General features: G+C 38.0%; 1 protein-coding gene across 3 annotated transcripts; it reads left to right on the top strand.

The window, feature by feature from the left end:
- The first annotated feature begins 5,426 nt into the window (after nt 1-5,426).
- On the top strand, nt 5,427-15,058 carry LOC105442032. 3 transcript variants are annotated; one of them, XM_030987105.1, is made up of 14 exons: nt 5,427-5,737; nt 6,791-7,033; nt 7,700-7,762; nt 9,089-9,196; nt 9,777-9,839; nt 9,992-10,054; nt 10,207-10,269; nt 10,422-10,484; nt 10,631-10,693; nt 10,840-10,902; nt 11,357-11,496; nt 11,953-12,075; nt 12,371-12,457; nt 12,968-15,058. In XM_030987105.1, exons 2-14 carry the CDS (start codon nt 6,814-6,816, stop codon nt 14,687-14,689), a joined length of 2,841 nt encoding a protein of 946 aa, XP_030842965.1. In that variant the 5' UTR covers nt 5,427-5,737; nt 6,791-6,813; the 3' UTR covers nt 14,690-15,058. The 3 variants fall into 3 exon arrangements, with proteins under 3 accessions (XP_030842965.1, XP_030842966.1, XP_030842967.1); XM_030987106.1 differs by lacking the exon at nt 9,777-9,839; XM_030987107.1 differs by lacking the exons at nt 9,089-9,196; nt 9,777-9,839; nt 9,992-10,054; ... (2 more) ...; nt 10,631-10,693; nt 10,840-10,902.
- Nucleotides 15,059-15,269: the final 211 nt, after the last annotated feature.

Raw genomic sequence — 15,269 nt, 5'->3', positions numbered from 1 at the left:
AAGAGAGAGGTAGGTTGAGATGAGGGAAGGGTAGAGAGATGAAGACAGAAAAGAGTAGGGAGACGTAGATGTATATATGTATATATATATATATATATATGTATAAGAGATAAGAGGGAGAGAAAGAGAAAGAGAAAAAGAAACAGAGACATAGAGAGACAAAGTGAGAGAAAAGGAGAGGGAAGTCATGTGGAAAGACTATGGTTATGGTTGAAAATACAACATATATTCAATCTTCAATACAACACTAACTTTAAAAGATGAAACGTATTAGCGGTTGAGGTGTCGATGGTACAATGGTTCATTCGTTTGACTTTAAATCCAACGTTTGAGTGTTCAGATCCCAACCCGGCACTAACGTCCTTGGCAAGACATTACTCAACATTTGCCCCTCTTCAACCAGGTGTAAATTGTTACCAGGAGCACGTGTTGTACAACCTATGCAGTAGGGGTCAGAATTTTTCGAATCCATTGAGATGGTTCTTTGATGTCTTCTAGTCGACGTGCTATCATGCAGCGGAACACCTTCCGAAACACTGGGTGCCTACACGCGTAGATGATTGGGTTCACGCAGTAGTTCAGTGACATGATGACGTAGAAAGCTATAAATATTGGCGGATCAATAAACGTGAAAAAGGTCACCGTAGTAGGCGCGATGCATACAAAGAAAAATAAGACAACAACGAATAGATTCTTTGTGATTTGTTCGTCCAGCTGACGCCGGTCGACTTTCCTTTCTCTTGTCCGGATACTCCTGGTGGGATCTCCTTGGACGTCGACGCGCACGCTCTGACGCATACTGTTTCTAACTTTTTGCACGTGGTTCCGAACATGCAAATAAATGCCGATGTAACAAAACACCATTGCGACCATTGATATTAAAGTACATGCGCCAACGAGGTAATTATACGTATGTCCTTTCACGACACCGCAGAGATGGTTAAACAAGCCAAAATGTACACGACCTACCCAAAGGAAAATTATAAGCAGTACAATAGGAATTGACAGTACAAGCACGATCACTGCTGCAATCTTGCGTTGAGAAAATAGCATCTGATGATTTTGCGATGGTCTCGTGATGATCAGGTATCGGCCGAATGCAATGACGACTAAAAGACTGAAACTCCAGAAGTTGACGACACATGTAATCGCACCCACCACTTCACAGACGAGTAAGTAAGATTTATGTGCGTCTGTAGCGCCAAGCAACGCTCCCGCCTGAAACGGTAGAACAAGAGCGCTCAGGAAATCAACGCAGCTCAGCGTCACTACGAAGGCATTGGTGGGGGTCTGGAGTCGGCGGGACAGCGACACGGCTACGATCACGAACAGGTTCCCGACAATACCGATGATGCAGATGACGATGAGGATGCAAGCTGGAGCCATTAAGTACGGGTTGATGCCCATGTTGTGTGTGACGCTATTTGTTGTAGGCTGAGAAAAGGTCATTGGAGATTCTGTGGTAGTCACATCACTGTCAGTGGCGGTTTGCGTTTCCATGTTTCCTAATCAAAGAAACAAAAAGGGAAATCGTTTTAACAAAGCGAAATTTAAGAGAGGGAAAGATGGGATGAAAGTTAGAAATGCAAAGAAAGAGTACTGTAGGTAGGCTTAAAGTACAAATACGGTAGATAGAAGGCTTGTTTGAAGACACTGAGAAAAGAAGATGTCGAGAATAACTATGGAAATATGAAAGTGACTAGGAACAGTAGGGGGTTAGGGAGAGAGACGGAAAAAACACGCATCCACATTCACTTTAGACAGAAACTAGAAGGGGCACTTATCATTAAAAAGGGCACTTTAGGGGTAGGACCTCGTGTAAAATACGGTTCTAGAACACCTACCCCCTGGACATCCACCCCCGGATAACCACCCCCAGTCAACTACCCCCCCCCGGACAACTACCCTCAGACAACTACCTCCCGGGACAACTACCCCGGACAACTACCCCGGACAACTACCCCCTTGGACAACTTCCCCCGGACAACTACCTCCAGACAACTACCCTCTACGACAACCATCCTCTAGGACACCTGCCTCCCTGACAACTATCCTAGGGGGTAGTTTTTCTGGGGGTAGTTTTCCGGGTGGTAGTTGTCCGGGGGTAGTTGTCTGGGGTTAGTTGTCCGGGGTAGTTGTCCTAGGGGTTAGTTGTCTGGGGGTAGTTGTCCGGGGTAGTTGTCCCGGAGGGTAGTCGTCCTAGAGGGTGGTTGACTGGGGGTGGTAATCCGGGGTGGATGTCCAGGGGTAGGTGTCCGGATACGAAAAAATACCTGTACGCCCAATCTGCTCCTTCATCAGAGTTGCCTTTTCAGATGAGTCCTACTTGTTTCTGACTGATCATATACTTCTTTCGATATATTGCATACATTGCAATGATGGTTCACAAATTGCCATTTCGGATGTCTATAATGGTTTATATCTATTTTTGAGAAATCAATTGGCACGGTGAACAAAAAAGACATCCAGGGATTGAGGTTAAATATACACATGAGCACGATCGATAAAGTATGCTTTAAACAAAACCGATAAATTGGGAATAGGGTAAGATTGTAACGCTGACAACTAATGTGACTGGAATCGAACAAAAAATGTCATGGTTACAAAAATAGTTTTAAAGAGTTTGAAGTATGTATCAATATCACATGCAGTAAATAGCCTTGATATGGCTGTAATTTCATGGATCAGGAAACGCTAAACTAATTACCTCTATTTTGTAACAGAACAGGATATTGCCCTATTCCGATCGCTTATTATCTGTTTGCTACGTCATGCAAAGTAAATTATGCAAATAAAGATTATTGTTCAATTTTGCAAATATGCTTGCACAGTAAACCACATAACCCACGTAAAACAAAAAATACGGCATTGTTTTTGCAGATATATAAACATGACTGTACATGTCAAATAAAAGGCAATGCAGTCATGCAAGAGAAAGAAACCGTTTCATAATATATATTTTTGGATTAGTTTATACCTAGGCGGGTAGAAGATGAACCGCATAAGAGTTCGTATTAAAGAGTGACGTGTAGCATCTGTTGTTCAGAATATATAGGAGATCAAATGATAAAAAAGGGAAATAAATGAACTTAGTAGTTTCAAATTTTCCCCAATGGTTTTCCTTTTAATCGGTCAAATTTAGAAATGTCACAAACCGAAAATACATTGAACTACTATTGTATGCAATTAAACAAAAGCATTATATTAGCGGGAGGGTTGAAGCCAAGGGTTATGTCTATCCTCTATTCTAAACCATTACATTTTTGTCGATAAGTCTATATTATACATCAATTGTCCTTTTGTTTTAATGGTTATTGTTTCATGAGTAGCTATCAACCCCCTCCATACCATGAGGTAATGATATGGATACAGTCCTATGACTTCCAAATACAAAGTATTATCAAACGTGAGTGACTATTATCAGTTATATCCAAAATGTGTAATAGTCTTGTTCAACAAAACATGGACAACGTTTTAATCATTTGACAATAATATCTCCCAGTTTCCTTCCATCTAAAATCGAGAGCAAGTATAGCTCAGTCGGTAGAGCAGTGGTCTCTGAATCCGGTGACCCGGGTTTGAAACCAAGGCGATGCGATAGTGCCCTTTGATTAAAAAAAGAAAAGAGAATGCCTCTCACCTGTTAAAGAAAGGTCACTTGGTAAGTTGTATCTTTCTTGAGGCGGGTTCCGACGATGTCGATCATTCGTGGTCGTCCAAAGAATAGGATCACATCAGTCGCACTGGATCTCTAACTGCACTAGACCCAGGTAAGCAGATGACTGGAAGAGGTGTGATTCTGTGACGCGTTATCCTAGCACTTTCGCAATGTTCGTAATTATAAAAGGCGGAATATATCAGCCGGTATAATGGGCGATTGTCTGGGTTCTGGAAAGTGAGGTTAACCCGATTTTTGGAATGACGTTGCGCTCTTCCTCTGGATTAGCCACTAGTCCTCTAATTACGTAGTCCCTCGGATAGGACTTCAGCAGAAAGTCGCCTGGAGCTCATTGCCTTTCAACTAACGCAGTGGAAAACAAGCCATCGGAGCAAAGGAACTATGAAAGCTTTTGATAGGAAATTGAGTAGACCTATAAATGAATGAAAATCAAAGCTCGTTAATTTTTTGTCACGGATCGAAATTGAACAATGGTCTATAAAAGTCAGGTCACGGTTCGCGAATTTTGGTTACATCACAGAGGGAAAAAAAGGAGAGCCGTATTAAGCAGATAGTTCTATCAATTTTTACGTACCTCATTGCGTTCAATCGCTTAATTTCAATCTCAAGGTTGCGATCAAAATAATGTCTAAATTAGATCTTTTCCGGTATAACTGTTACTGAACGTCATGCCGGCTTCCTAAATTCATCAACCATACAAAGTGTACAGTCTATCAGTTCACATCCTCTATAATAATAATAATAATAAAACGGTGGTTATAAAACTAAAAGCGCTTTCTACCGGAGTCAAGCGCTAAAACAAACACACTACAATGACAAACACTTATGTATTAAACTTACAAATTACAAATTATAATACAATACATATGAAATATATATCGATGTGAACAGAGTAAGTTAATCATCAAAAGCAATTTTGAATAAATTTTTCTTAAGACAAGCTTTGAATTGGTTGACAGTCTGACAGTTTTTGACATGTAAAGGTAGTTGTTCCAAAGTTCAGCAGAAGCTTTGCAAAAAGAACAGTGACCATGACAAATAGTTGACGCCGAAGTAGACACGCAGAAAATGTGTTTGGTTGTTGCCCGTAACTTGAATTCCTGTTAGTTAAAAAAGTCACTCTTGTATGCAGGGGCGGATCCAGCCAGCCGGCAATAAGCGGGAGGAGGGGGGAATTGAGCACTACTTTTTGTATTGCTCAACGAGGAGGGGGGGGGGGGGGGAATTGAGCACTATTTATTTTACTCAACGTCCCCACCCCCTTGAGCAACAAAAAAAAGAAGATCAAATTGTGGTAACCATCTTTTTTTTGCCAGGGGTGGGGGCCCCCGTCTTCTTTTTTTGTTAAAGGTAAAATCGTCGTTACCATCTTTAAACCTTTTTTTCCCAATGGTGGGGGCCCGTGCCACCAACCTGGATCCGCCACTGTCTAGAGAAATGTGAGGGAATAGGCCGGTCAATTACAGGACCAAGTTTCAGAGAGTCAAGGAAGGAGAGAAGGAGTAAGAGATACAGCAATACTTCAAGTGTAACCCTAAAGGTTAACTGTTTGTGACATTTACATAATATTGAATTGGATCTTGAATATATTTATTTGTTGAAGTATCACAACTTACTGTCGTTGCGTACAGTAAATGGACTGCATGGTGTATAATTATGGTTAAACTGAGATTAAAGAGAGGGTATTGCTGGACTAAAATGTTAAATGACATGTAAAGGTGCAATTACTTTGAATTATCATGTGACACCGTCGCACGGCTGGCAGAAGGGCGTTAGCTCGAATTTCGGGTCAAAAATCGATTTTTGATATTTCATGTCATTTAATAGAGTTTTCAAAGCTCTTTCAAATGATGTGATCGAGACAGCATAAAACGAAGTAAATGATTACGTAATCGACAATAGTAAAAGGGCGTTAGCACAAACTGGCAGATATCGCGCTAAGCAGAAGGGCGTAAGCCCTCTACGCCCTTTGCAAATTGGGCGCGAGCGTAAATTTTGATCAAAGCAGAAGGGCGTTAATCGCCGGTTATCGCGAAGCTGACGTCTGCTAGGCCTGTGGTAAGCAAAATAACTGCTTCTTCTTTTAAATAACGTGTTGTAAATGTCAAATTATCTGGAAGATTTGATATATTTGGTCACACTGATTACATTATGATTAGGACTGTAAGAATATTTTGATTTTATCGGGTAAAAATGCGATGTATAATGATGATAATTAATACGTTGCCCCGTGTATTGATTTATATGGTATCACGGACAAATTCTAAGCAGTCATTACGCATTAGCATTGACTCTCTATGCTGGGGTGGATGTTGGGTGGCATTGATGCTGGAGTGGGTGGCAATGGAAGCGCTCCCTTGAAGTTGAAGGCCTCCAAATATGAAGTAGATCTAGGTCTAGCAACAAGCTTCAAGCCTCGAGTCAAGGGTGATGTTCCACGCAGTTACTGTCCCGAGGGAAACATCAGTTCCCGTAGAGAGTTGGGTGCGGGATGTGATGTTGTTTGTGTGATGTTGTTCAGTTAGAGCAAGATAGTCTACATGTAGGCCTACAGTATGTAGGAGTAGTCGTCAATCTATATCTGTGCCGTGATAATCATTTCATTGTTTATTCGCTCTCATGGAAAGACGAGACAAGAAAACAATTTGTAAAGACAGTGGTACGGATTGAAATTTGAAAGCATGCTTAGCGTAGATCTACAAAATTAGTTAAATAAATGTCAGATTGTTAGTAGTATACCGTATTCAGGTATTATTATATTAATTGCAACAGTGCAAGCAGATTCTAGACTCTAGAAGTCTAGATCCTAATAGATTATTGTTCAAATTAAATTTGCAAAAATGATAGAAGAGTCTAGTCTACAGATATGAAAGGAGAATGGTTTGAACTTTGATACCTTTGTCTTTTAGTGGCTTTGTTGAAGTTTGTTCAACTTTAATCAAGGGCAATCTCAAATGATAGTTGCATGTCTAGAACTCTAACATTCAACTTAAGTTTCTACTTTCCCGCTACTGGAACTGGGGACGGTCAATTGTAAAGTAGCTTGTAAGTTGGATTAGATCTACTTTCAGTCAAATTAATGTAACCCTTTTGTTTCCCTCACTTTGTCAGGATTTGCACAGCTAGGCTACAGCATGGAGCAAACAACAGAATTGCTGGTTCAGTGGAAAAAAGATGGCTCCAAAAACGTGGTAGTGTATGGAGATATTCAATGTCCCTGTATTCCAATAAAAGGGACAAAAGTCTTCATGCCTTGGAAAGGCAGGAGATGGGAGGGAGTTGTCCTGGCAGTGGATGATGAGTCTGAGGAAAGTGATGATGACAGCATACCACTTGCTCAACTAATAATTAAAGGTAAGATTTTATGTTGACAAGTAGACTTGTGACAATGCAGAATATGAAAGTGCACAACAAAGTTTTGACAGTCCTTGACCCCGTTTGAGATGGGTTTAATTCTGGTATAACAAATTTACAATAAACTCCAGCCCGAGATATCTCGGGAATAGTCTTGAACAGGTAAAAGTTCACATTTAAAGAAACTCGAGGGAAAAAAATTAGGTATATACCTTTACCTTTACCTTTACTGCAAATACTGGAAGAATGCTGAGACAGCAGTCTAGCTTCCAGGTCTATCTTCTTGTACTCAAACTCTTTAATAACAATTCTCATAATATACAAGAGATAAATGATTTCAAGAAACGTAATATTCATTAGTTTTTAGTGTGTAATTATTTTTTTTAATATTTGTCGTTCATTTATCTGTCATCACACAAAATAAAAGTTATAGTGCCTCCCAACATTTTGGAAGTGTCTTCTCATATTTTTGAAGTGTCTACAAGTTTCTAATGAATTTAAGCAAAATTTGAATTTAAAAACATGAGAATTGTACGTATATTATCTGCTTCTCTTAGTGTTGGCCTTTGAACATTATTGTTTAAGAGTAAGTAGCTTGTTAAACTAAGTTGCTATATAGAGTATAATGATTTCTAAATGAATATTTCTGAATTATTTTCATTGTAGACCGTGTACCTCTACCAGATCAACCAAGGCTTGACGTTGGAGATGTCGGTGTCACAATGACAGGTAATGTACATGTATGATACTATTGATGAAACATTGTTGGCCTACATACTATTCAGTTTGGTTTTATAACAATATGATAGCAATCATTGAACTAAAATGCTATGCAGTATCATGATGTCTAAATGAATATTTCTGAATTATTTTCATTGTAGACCATGTACCTCTACCAGATCAACCAAGGCTAGACGTTGGAGATGTCGGTGTCACAATGACAGGTAATGTACATGTATGATACTATTGATGAAACATTGTTGGCCTACATACTATTCAGTTTGGTTTTATAACAATATGATAGCAATCATTGAACTAAAATGCTATGCAGTATCATGATGTCTAAATGAATATTTCTGAATTATTTTCATTGTAGACCGTGTACCTCTACCAGATCAACCAAGGCTAGACGTTGGAGATGTCGGTGTCACAATGACAGGTAATGTACATGTATGATACTATTGATGAAACATTGTTGGCCTACATACTATTCAGTTTGGTTTTATAACAATATGATAGCAATCATTGAACTAAAATGCTATGCAGTATCATGATGTCTAAATGAATATTTCTGAATTATTTTCATTGTAGACCGTGTACCTCTACCAGATCAACCAAGGCTTGACGTTGGAGATGTCGGTGTCACAATGACAGGTAATGTACATGTATGATACTATTGATGAAACATTGTTGGCCTACATACTATTCAGTTTGGTTTTATAACAATATGATAGCAATCATTGAACTAAAATGCTATGCAGTATCATGATGTCTAAATGAATATTTCTGAATTATTTTCATTGTAGACCATGTACCTCTACCAGATCAACCAAGGTTAGACGTTGGAGATGTCGGTGTCACAATGACAGGTAATGTATGATACTATTGATGAAACATTGTTGGCCTACATACTATTCAGTTTGGTGTTATAACTATATGATAGCAATCATTGAACTGAAATGCTATACAGTATCATGATTTCTGAATGAATATTTCTGAATTATTTTCATTGTACATCATGGACCTCTACCGGATCAACCAAGTGTCGGTAGGCTTGATGATGGAGACGTAAAGCAATGAAAAGTAATGTCACGAAGAAACATTGTTGGCTTACATACTTTCCAAAATGATTTGATGATCATTGTTAGCTTTTATGCATATGCAGTAAATGTCATTTTTTTTTATAAAGTTTTCATCAAATTTTCAATTTAGTAAAGTTAAATATATTAGTTATTTAGGCCTATTAATAAACCAGACTGAGATAGCTGATGAAGTGATATTCAAGTTTTCTTTTTTTTTCCCTTTATTTTGTTAATGTTCTCTTTGCATTCATAGTCATGCCTTGGAAAGGCAATAGATGGGAGGGAGTTGTCCTGGCAGTGGATGATGAGTCTGAGGAAAGTGATGATGACAGCACACCACTTGCTCAACTAATAATTAAAGGTAAGATTTTTTGTTGACAAGTAGACTTGTGACAATGCAGAATATGAAAGTGCACAACAAAGTTTTGACAGTCCTTGACCCCGTTTGAGATGGGTTTAATTCTGGTATAACACACATTTCCCATAGACTCCAGCCCGCGATATCTCGGGAATAGTCTTGAACAGGTAAAAGTTCACATTTAAAGAAACTCAAGGAAAAAAAATTAGGCATATGATGATGAAGTCTGATGACAGTAAAGAGATCAATGATTTCAAGAAACGTAATATGCATTAGTTTTTTTAGTGTGTAATTATTTTTTCAAATATTTGTCATTCATTTATCTGTCATCACACAAAATAAAGGTTGTAGTGCCTCCCAACATTTTGGAAGTGTCTTCTCACATTTTTGAAGTGTCTACATGTTTCTAATGAATTTAAGCAAAATCAAAATTAAGAACATGAGAATTGTAAGTATGTTATCTGCTTCTCTTAGTCTTGGCCTTTGAACTATATTGTTTAAGAGTTAGTAGCTTGTTAAACTAAGTTGCTATATACAGTATCATGATGACTAAATGAATATTTCTGAATTATTTTCATTGTAGACCATGTACCTCTACCAGATCAACCAAGGCTAGACGTTGGAGATGTCGGTGTCACAATGACAGGTAATGTACATGTATGATACTATTGATGAAACATTGTTGGCCTACATACTATTCAGTTTGGTTTTATAACAATATGATAGCAATCATTGAACTAAAATGCTATGCAGTATCATGATGTCTAAATGAATATTTCTGAATTATTTTCATTGTAGACCGTGTACCTCTACCAGATCAACCAAGGCTTGACGTTGGAGATGTCGGTGTCACAATGACAGGTAATGTACATGTATGATACTATTGATGAAACATTGTTGGCCTACATACTATTCAGTTTAGTTTTATAACAATATGATAGCAATCATTGAACTGAAATGCTATGCAGTATCATGATTTCTAAATGAATATTTCTGAATTATTTTCATTGTAGACCGTGTACCTCTACCAGATCAACCAAGGCTTGACGTTGGAGATGTCGGTGTCACAATGACAGGTAATGTACATGTATGATACTATTGATGAAACATTGTTGGCCTACATACTATTCAGTTTAGTTTTATAACAATATGATAGCAATCATTGAACTAAAATGCTATACAGTATCATGATGTCTAAATGAATATTTCTGAATTATTTTCATTGTAGACCGTGTACCTCTACCAGATCAACCAAGGCTTGACGTTGGAGATGTCGGTGTCACAATGACAGGTAATGTATGATACTATTGATGAAACATTGTTGGCCTACATACTATTCAGTTTAGTTTTATAACAATATGATAGCAATCATTGAACTAAAATGCTATACAGTATCATGATTTCTAAATGAATATTTCTGAATTATTTTCATTGTAGACCGTGTACCTCTACCAGATCAACCAAGGCTTGACGTTGGAGATGTTGGTGTCACAATGACAGGTAATGTATGATACTATTGATGAAACATTGTTGGCCTACATACTATTCAGTTTAGTTTTATAACAATATGATAGCAATCATTGAACTGAAATGCTATACAGTATCATGATGTCTAAATGAATATTTCTGAATTATTTTCATTGTAGACCGTGTACCTCTACCAGATCAACCAAGGCTTGACGTTGGAGATGTTGGTGTCACAATGACAGGTAATGTATGATACTATTGATGAAACATTGTTGGCCTACATACTATTCAGTTTGGTTTTATAACAATATGATAGCAATCATTGAACTGAAATGCTATACAGTATCATGATTTCTAAATGAATATTTCTGAATTATTTTCATTGTACATCATGGACCTCTACCGGATCAACCAAGTGTCGGTAGGCTTGATGATGGAGATGTAAAGCAATGAAAAGTAATGTCACAAAGTTGGCTTACATACTTTTCAAAATGATTTGATGATCATTGTTAGCTTGTATTCATATGCAGTAAGTGCCATTTTTTTATAAATTTTTCATCAAATTTTCAATTTAGTAAAGTTAAATATATTAGTTATTTAGGCCTATTAATAAACCAGACTGAGATAGTTGATAAAGTGATATTCAAGTTTTTCTTTGTTTTCTATATTTTTTTAATGTTCTCTTTTTATTCATAGACGTGCCTCATGAAGTTCAGATGTGTGAACATTTCACATGTTTACATGAAGTGTTTAGTACATGCTCCCAGTGTCTTGTTTTCCTGTGTGAACACCACTTTAAAGAGGACGACCCATGTGCAAACCACAATAACTATGCTGTAAGTTAAACTAGCGTAATGTTGATTTCACTAAAAAATGTCTCATAAATTATCGTAAAGCCCTTATACAGTAGTTATAGGGTCAAAAGGAAGTTATAAATCCATGATAATTGTTACATCATTCCTTAAGCTGTTTCTGCTAGTTTGCTTCCTTTTTTTGAAGATGTTGCAATAGTCAAAAGTATCTCCCCCCCCCCTGATAATTGTTTAAAATCACAAAAACAATAAAACTGTTAACTTTAACGTCATTGCTGCCATGACAATTTCAGGATATGTTCAAAAAGTTCTCAAAAATGAATGTAAGTGGCACTCCCCTGGTTATGGGTACTGGTATATTTAAGTTTTGACTGCGGCAAAGCTGAAAGATGAAGGTATCATGCCAACTATCTTACAAAAGATTACAGTGCTCTCTTTATAATATTATTTCTGGCTACACATATTTTTTTACTACCATAGCATCTACTTCAAATTCCGGAGAGGCTTTCAGAAGATCATCCAGTGATCGACACAGTTCTGGAATTGATGATGGACGTTCCCTTAGCAATCGAAGTGCAGGAGACAGTTGACATAGTTCCAGAGGTGACTATACCAATGTTATCCAAGCAGACAGTGAAGGTCATGGGAGGAGTAGTGAAAAATATTAATGTCTCAAATGTCACCAATTTGAGTTTGTAGTTTACAGTGGGCAATGTCTTTAGGCATTATATGTCAGTTTGTTGGAATTATGCTGTTGCAGACACCTCTACAATATTCATTAATCAAAACAACAACCTTTTAAGCAAACTTTTGAACCATTTATTTCTCCTACAATATTTACTACAAAAATGGGTTTTACATTTCTATGTCATAAAGTTTATTCTTGTGTACTTTACAGAGAGTGGCTTCTGCCTATCACACCATCAATGCTGAAGTGGAACCCGATCTACACAGAGATATTGGAGAACGTCCTGAACAATGTGAGGTAAAAGTCTGAAGCTTTAAAATGGTTGCCTGTTACAAATTCTGCTCAGGGAGTGGAGAATTTTCTTTGACAAAGATAAATGTATTTTTGTTGTACCGGAAAATGGCTGGTGTACAGCTCTTTAGACACAGTAATTGGAATAATTGCTCTACTTCCCTCTGATTGAGGGGTTCTGGGACAAATGACCATGCAGAAGTACTGCAATTTTCTTCTTTCTCCTCCCATCTCTCTCTCTTTCTCTCTCTCTCTTTCTCTTTCACTCCCTAATTTCTTGATGATGGCTGGGTTTGAAGGTGGGATAGGGGAGAGAGTGAATCAATGTATTTTTTAATTAAATCAAGGCAAGAGAGGAGAAGCAAAAGGAGAGAAGCATGCCAGCCAGATTGCAAGGTTACAGTCATTTACATTGACTTGCTGAAGTGTTGACTCCTTCATCCTTCACCAGTTCAGAGCATGAATATGTTAAACTAATATTTTGTCCACCACTTTTATATTTTTATTCTAATACAGAATAAGAAAGCCAGGAAACGTTTTGCAGATCCAAACAGCTGGCAACAAAACGTCCAGAGGAAGAATCGCAACCTGGGCCAGGCATATACCTCAAGAGATGGGAAGCAGAGGGAGGTGAGAGAGATGGGTCCATGCTGTCCCAATTCATGTAGGTTCAAATGTTCAGAGAGTATTACTGCAGATGCGAGGGAAAAAATCTTCAAAGATTACTGGGCAACAGGATCTTATGAACAACAAAGAGATTTCATTCGACAGTGTGGGTCAGAAAAGAAAAAGGGGAAAAAACATGGTTCAAAGGAGAAGGCATCACGCATCACCAGAATATATTCTCTCCCTATAGACGGTCAGAGAATTGAAGTGTGCCAGTTCTATTTCATTAACACTTTGGCTATCTCCCAGAAGACAGTGCGATACACCCTTGCCCAAAAGGCTAATTTTGCGCAAGATAAGAGAGGGCATCATCAGCCACATAATAAAACCAATGAGGCTGAACTCGATTGTATCAGGGCCCACATCCAGAAGTTCAAAGTTGTCCCCTCTCATTACTGCAGGAGTACGACATCGCGTCAGTACCTCCCTGGCAATCTTAGTGTTAATAAAATGTATGACATGTATGTAAAGGAAACTGTAAATCCTAAATCCCTGACCACATATAGATATGTGTTCAATAGTGAGTTCAATTTAGGCTTCCATGCGCCTAAGAAAGATGAATGCAAGAAATGCACAGCCTTTGATAATGCCTCACCAAATGAAAAAGAAGGCTTGAAAAAAGACCAGGATGATCATGTTCACAATAAAATCAAAGCCAGAGAGGAGAAAGAGAAGGACAAGCAGCGTGCAAGCAAGGACGACAGTTTTCAATCATTTACTTTCGACTTACAGCAGGTTTTGTCAACCCCTTCCTGTAATGCTTCCCTTCTTTTTTACAAGAGGAAGCTGTCAACATATAACCTCACGTTATACAATCAAGGAAATGGCGATGGCCATTGTTTCTTGTGGAGCGAGATTGATGGAGGGAGAGGTTCTTGTGAGATAGGCTCATGCCTTGTCAATCATCTTGAAGGGCTGCCTGATTGTGTTGACCATGTCACTCTTTTCAGTGATTGCTGTTCTGGGCAGAACAGAAACAAGTATGTTGCTGCAGCATTACTCTATGTTGTACGTACTTCTTCTCTTTCTGTTATTGAGCAGAAGTTTCTCGAATCTGGTCATACGCAGATGGAGGTTGACAGTATGCATAGCGCCATAGAGACGGTCAAGAAGAAAGTCCCTGTGTACCACCCTGACCAGTGGGCAACTATTGCTAGTCTGGCTAGAAGGAACAAGCCCTATCATGTCACACAACTTCACCATCATGAGTTTGTGGATCTCAAAAGGCTCGCTTCAGAGCTTCTCCAAAATACTGTAAAGGACATTTCAGGTGATCGTGTCTACTGGACCAGAATCAAGCACCTGAAATTTGAGAAGCAGAACCCCCATGTGATGCAGTTTAGGTACTCATTTGAGGAAGAGATGCGAGAGATTAGGGTGTCTTCCTCCCGCAAGATGAGTAACTTGAGACTTGAAGTTCTTCATCATGATCTGCTCAAGATCAGTGCAGTCAAGAAGGCTGACCTTGTTTCCTTGTGTGACCAGAATGTCATACCTCTTGCATACCAGGCATTCTACAGAGCTTTGCCAGCCTCTGATGATGAAGACTTGGAGACATTCCCAGAAGAATGATCTGTTATTTCGTTGTTATGAGGAACTCATGAAAAGTATAGTTTCTTGAGGTGCATCACATGTTGTTTCCTTGTTGCGAAGAATAATATTTTAATAAGTTTTCAAGTAGTCTGAAATACCAATTGCATTATTCACTTTGTCAGTTTATTGTGGAAGATTTAGTAGTTGGAGGTATTGTAATGAATTCACCAATTATTATTGTTAAGTTTGTCTGCTGTGTCTGTTATATTGATCATTGCATAAAAGCAACATAAAAAAAAACATTATTGAAGTAATGACAAATCACCATACACTAAGACACTGACACAGTGCTCTGTTACAAGATGTGTAAATGGGTTATGTTATAACTTTAATCTGATCGAAGTACAAAAATTGTACAATAATTGTATTCACTGGCCAATCATTACATAAAAGCAACTTAAAACAAATAATCGGTGAATTCATTACAATACCTCCAATTACTAAATCTTCCACAATAAACTGACAAAGTGAATAATGCAATTGGTATTTCAGACTACTTGAAAACTTATTAAAATATTCTTCCATTGCATATATTGAAATAATAGCAGAAGATGAAAAT

This window comes from Strongylocentrotus purpuratus, unplaced genomic scaffold, assembly GCF_000002235.5.
Source record: "Strongylocentrotus purpuratus isolate Spur 01 unplaced genomic scaffold, Spur_5.0 spur5_scaffold_16, whole genome shotgun sequence".
In the NCBI taxonomy this organism is placed as follows: Eukaryota; Metazoa; Echinodermata; class Echinoidea; order Camarodonta; family Strongylocentrotidae; genus Strongylocentrotus; species Strongylocentrotus purpuratus.
The sequence above is the reverse complement of the archived record's forward strand: the minus strand, read 5'-3'. Positions and strand labels throughout refer to the sequence as shown.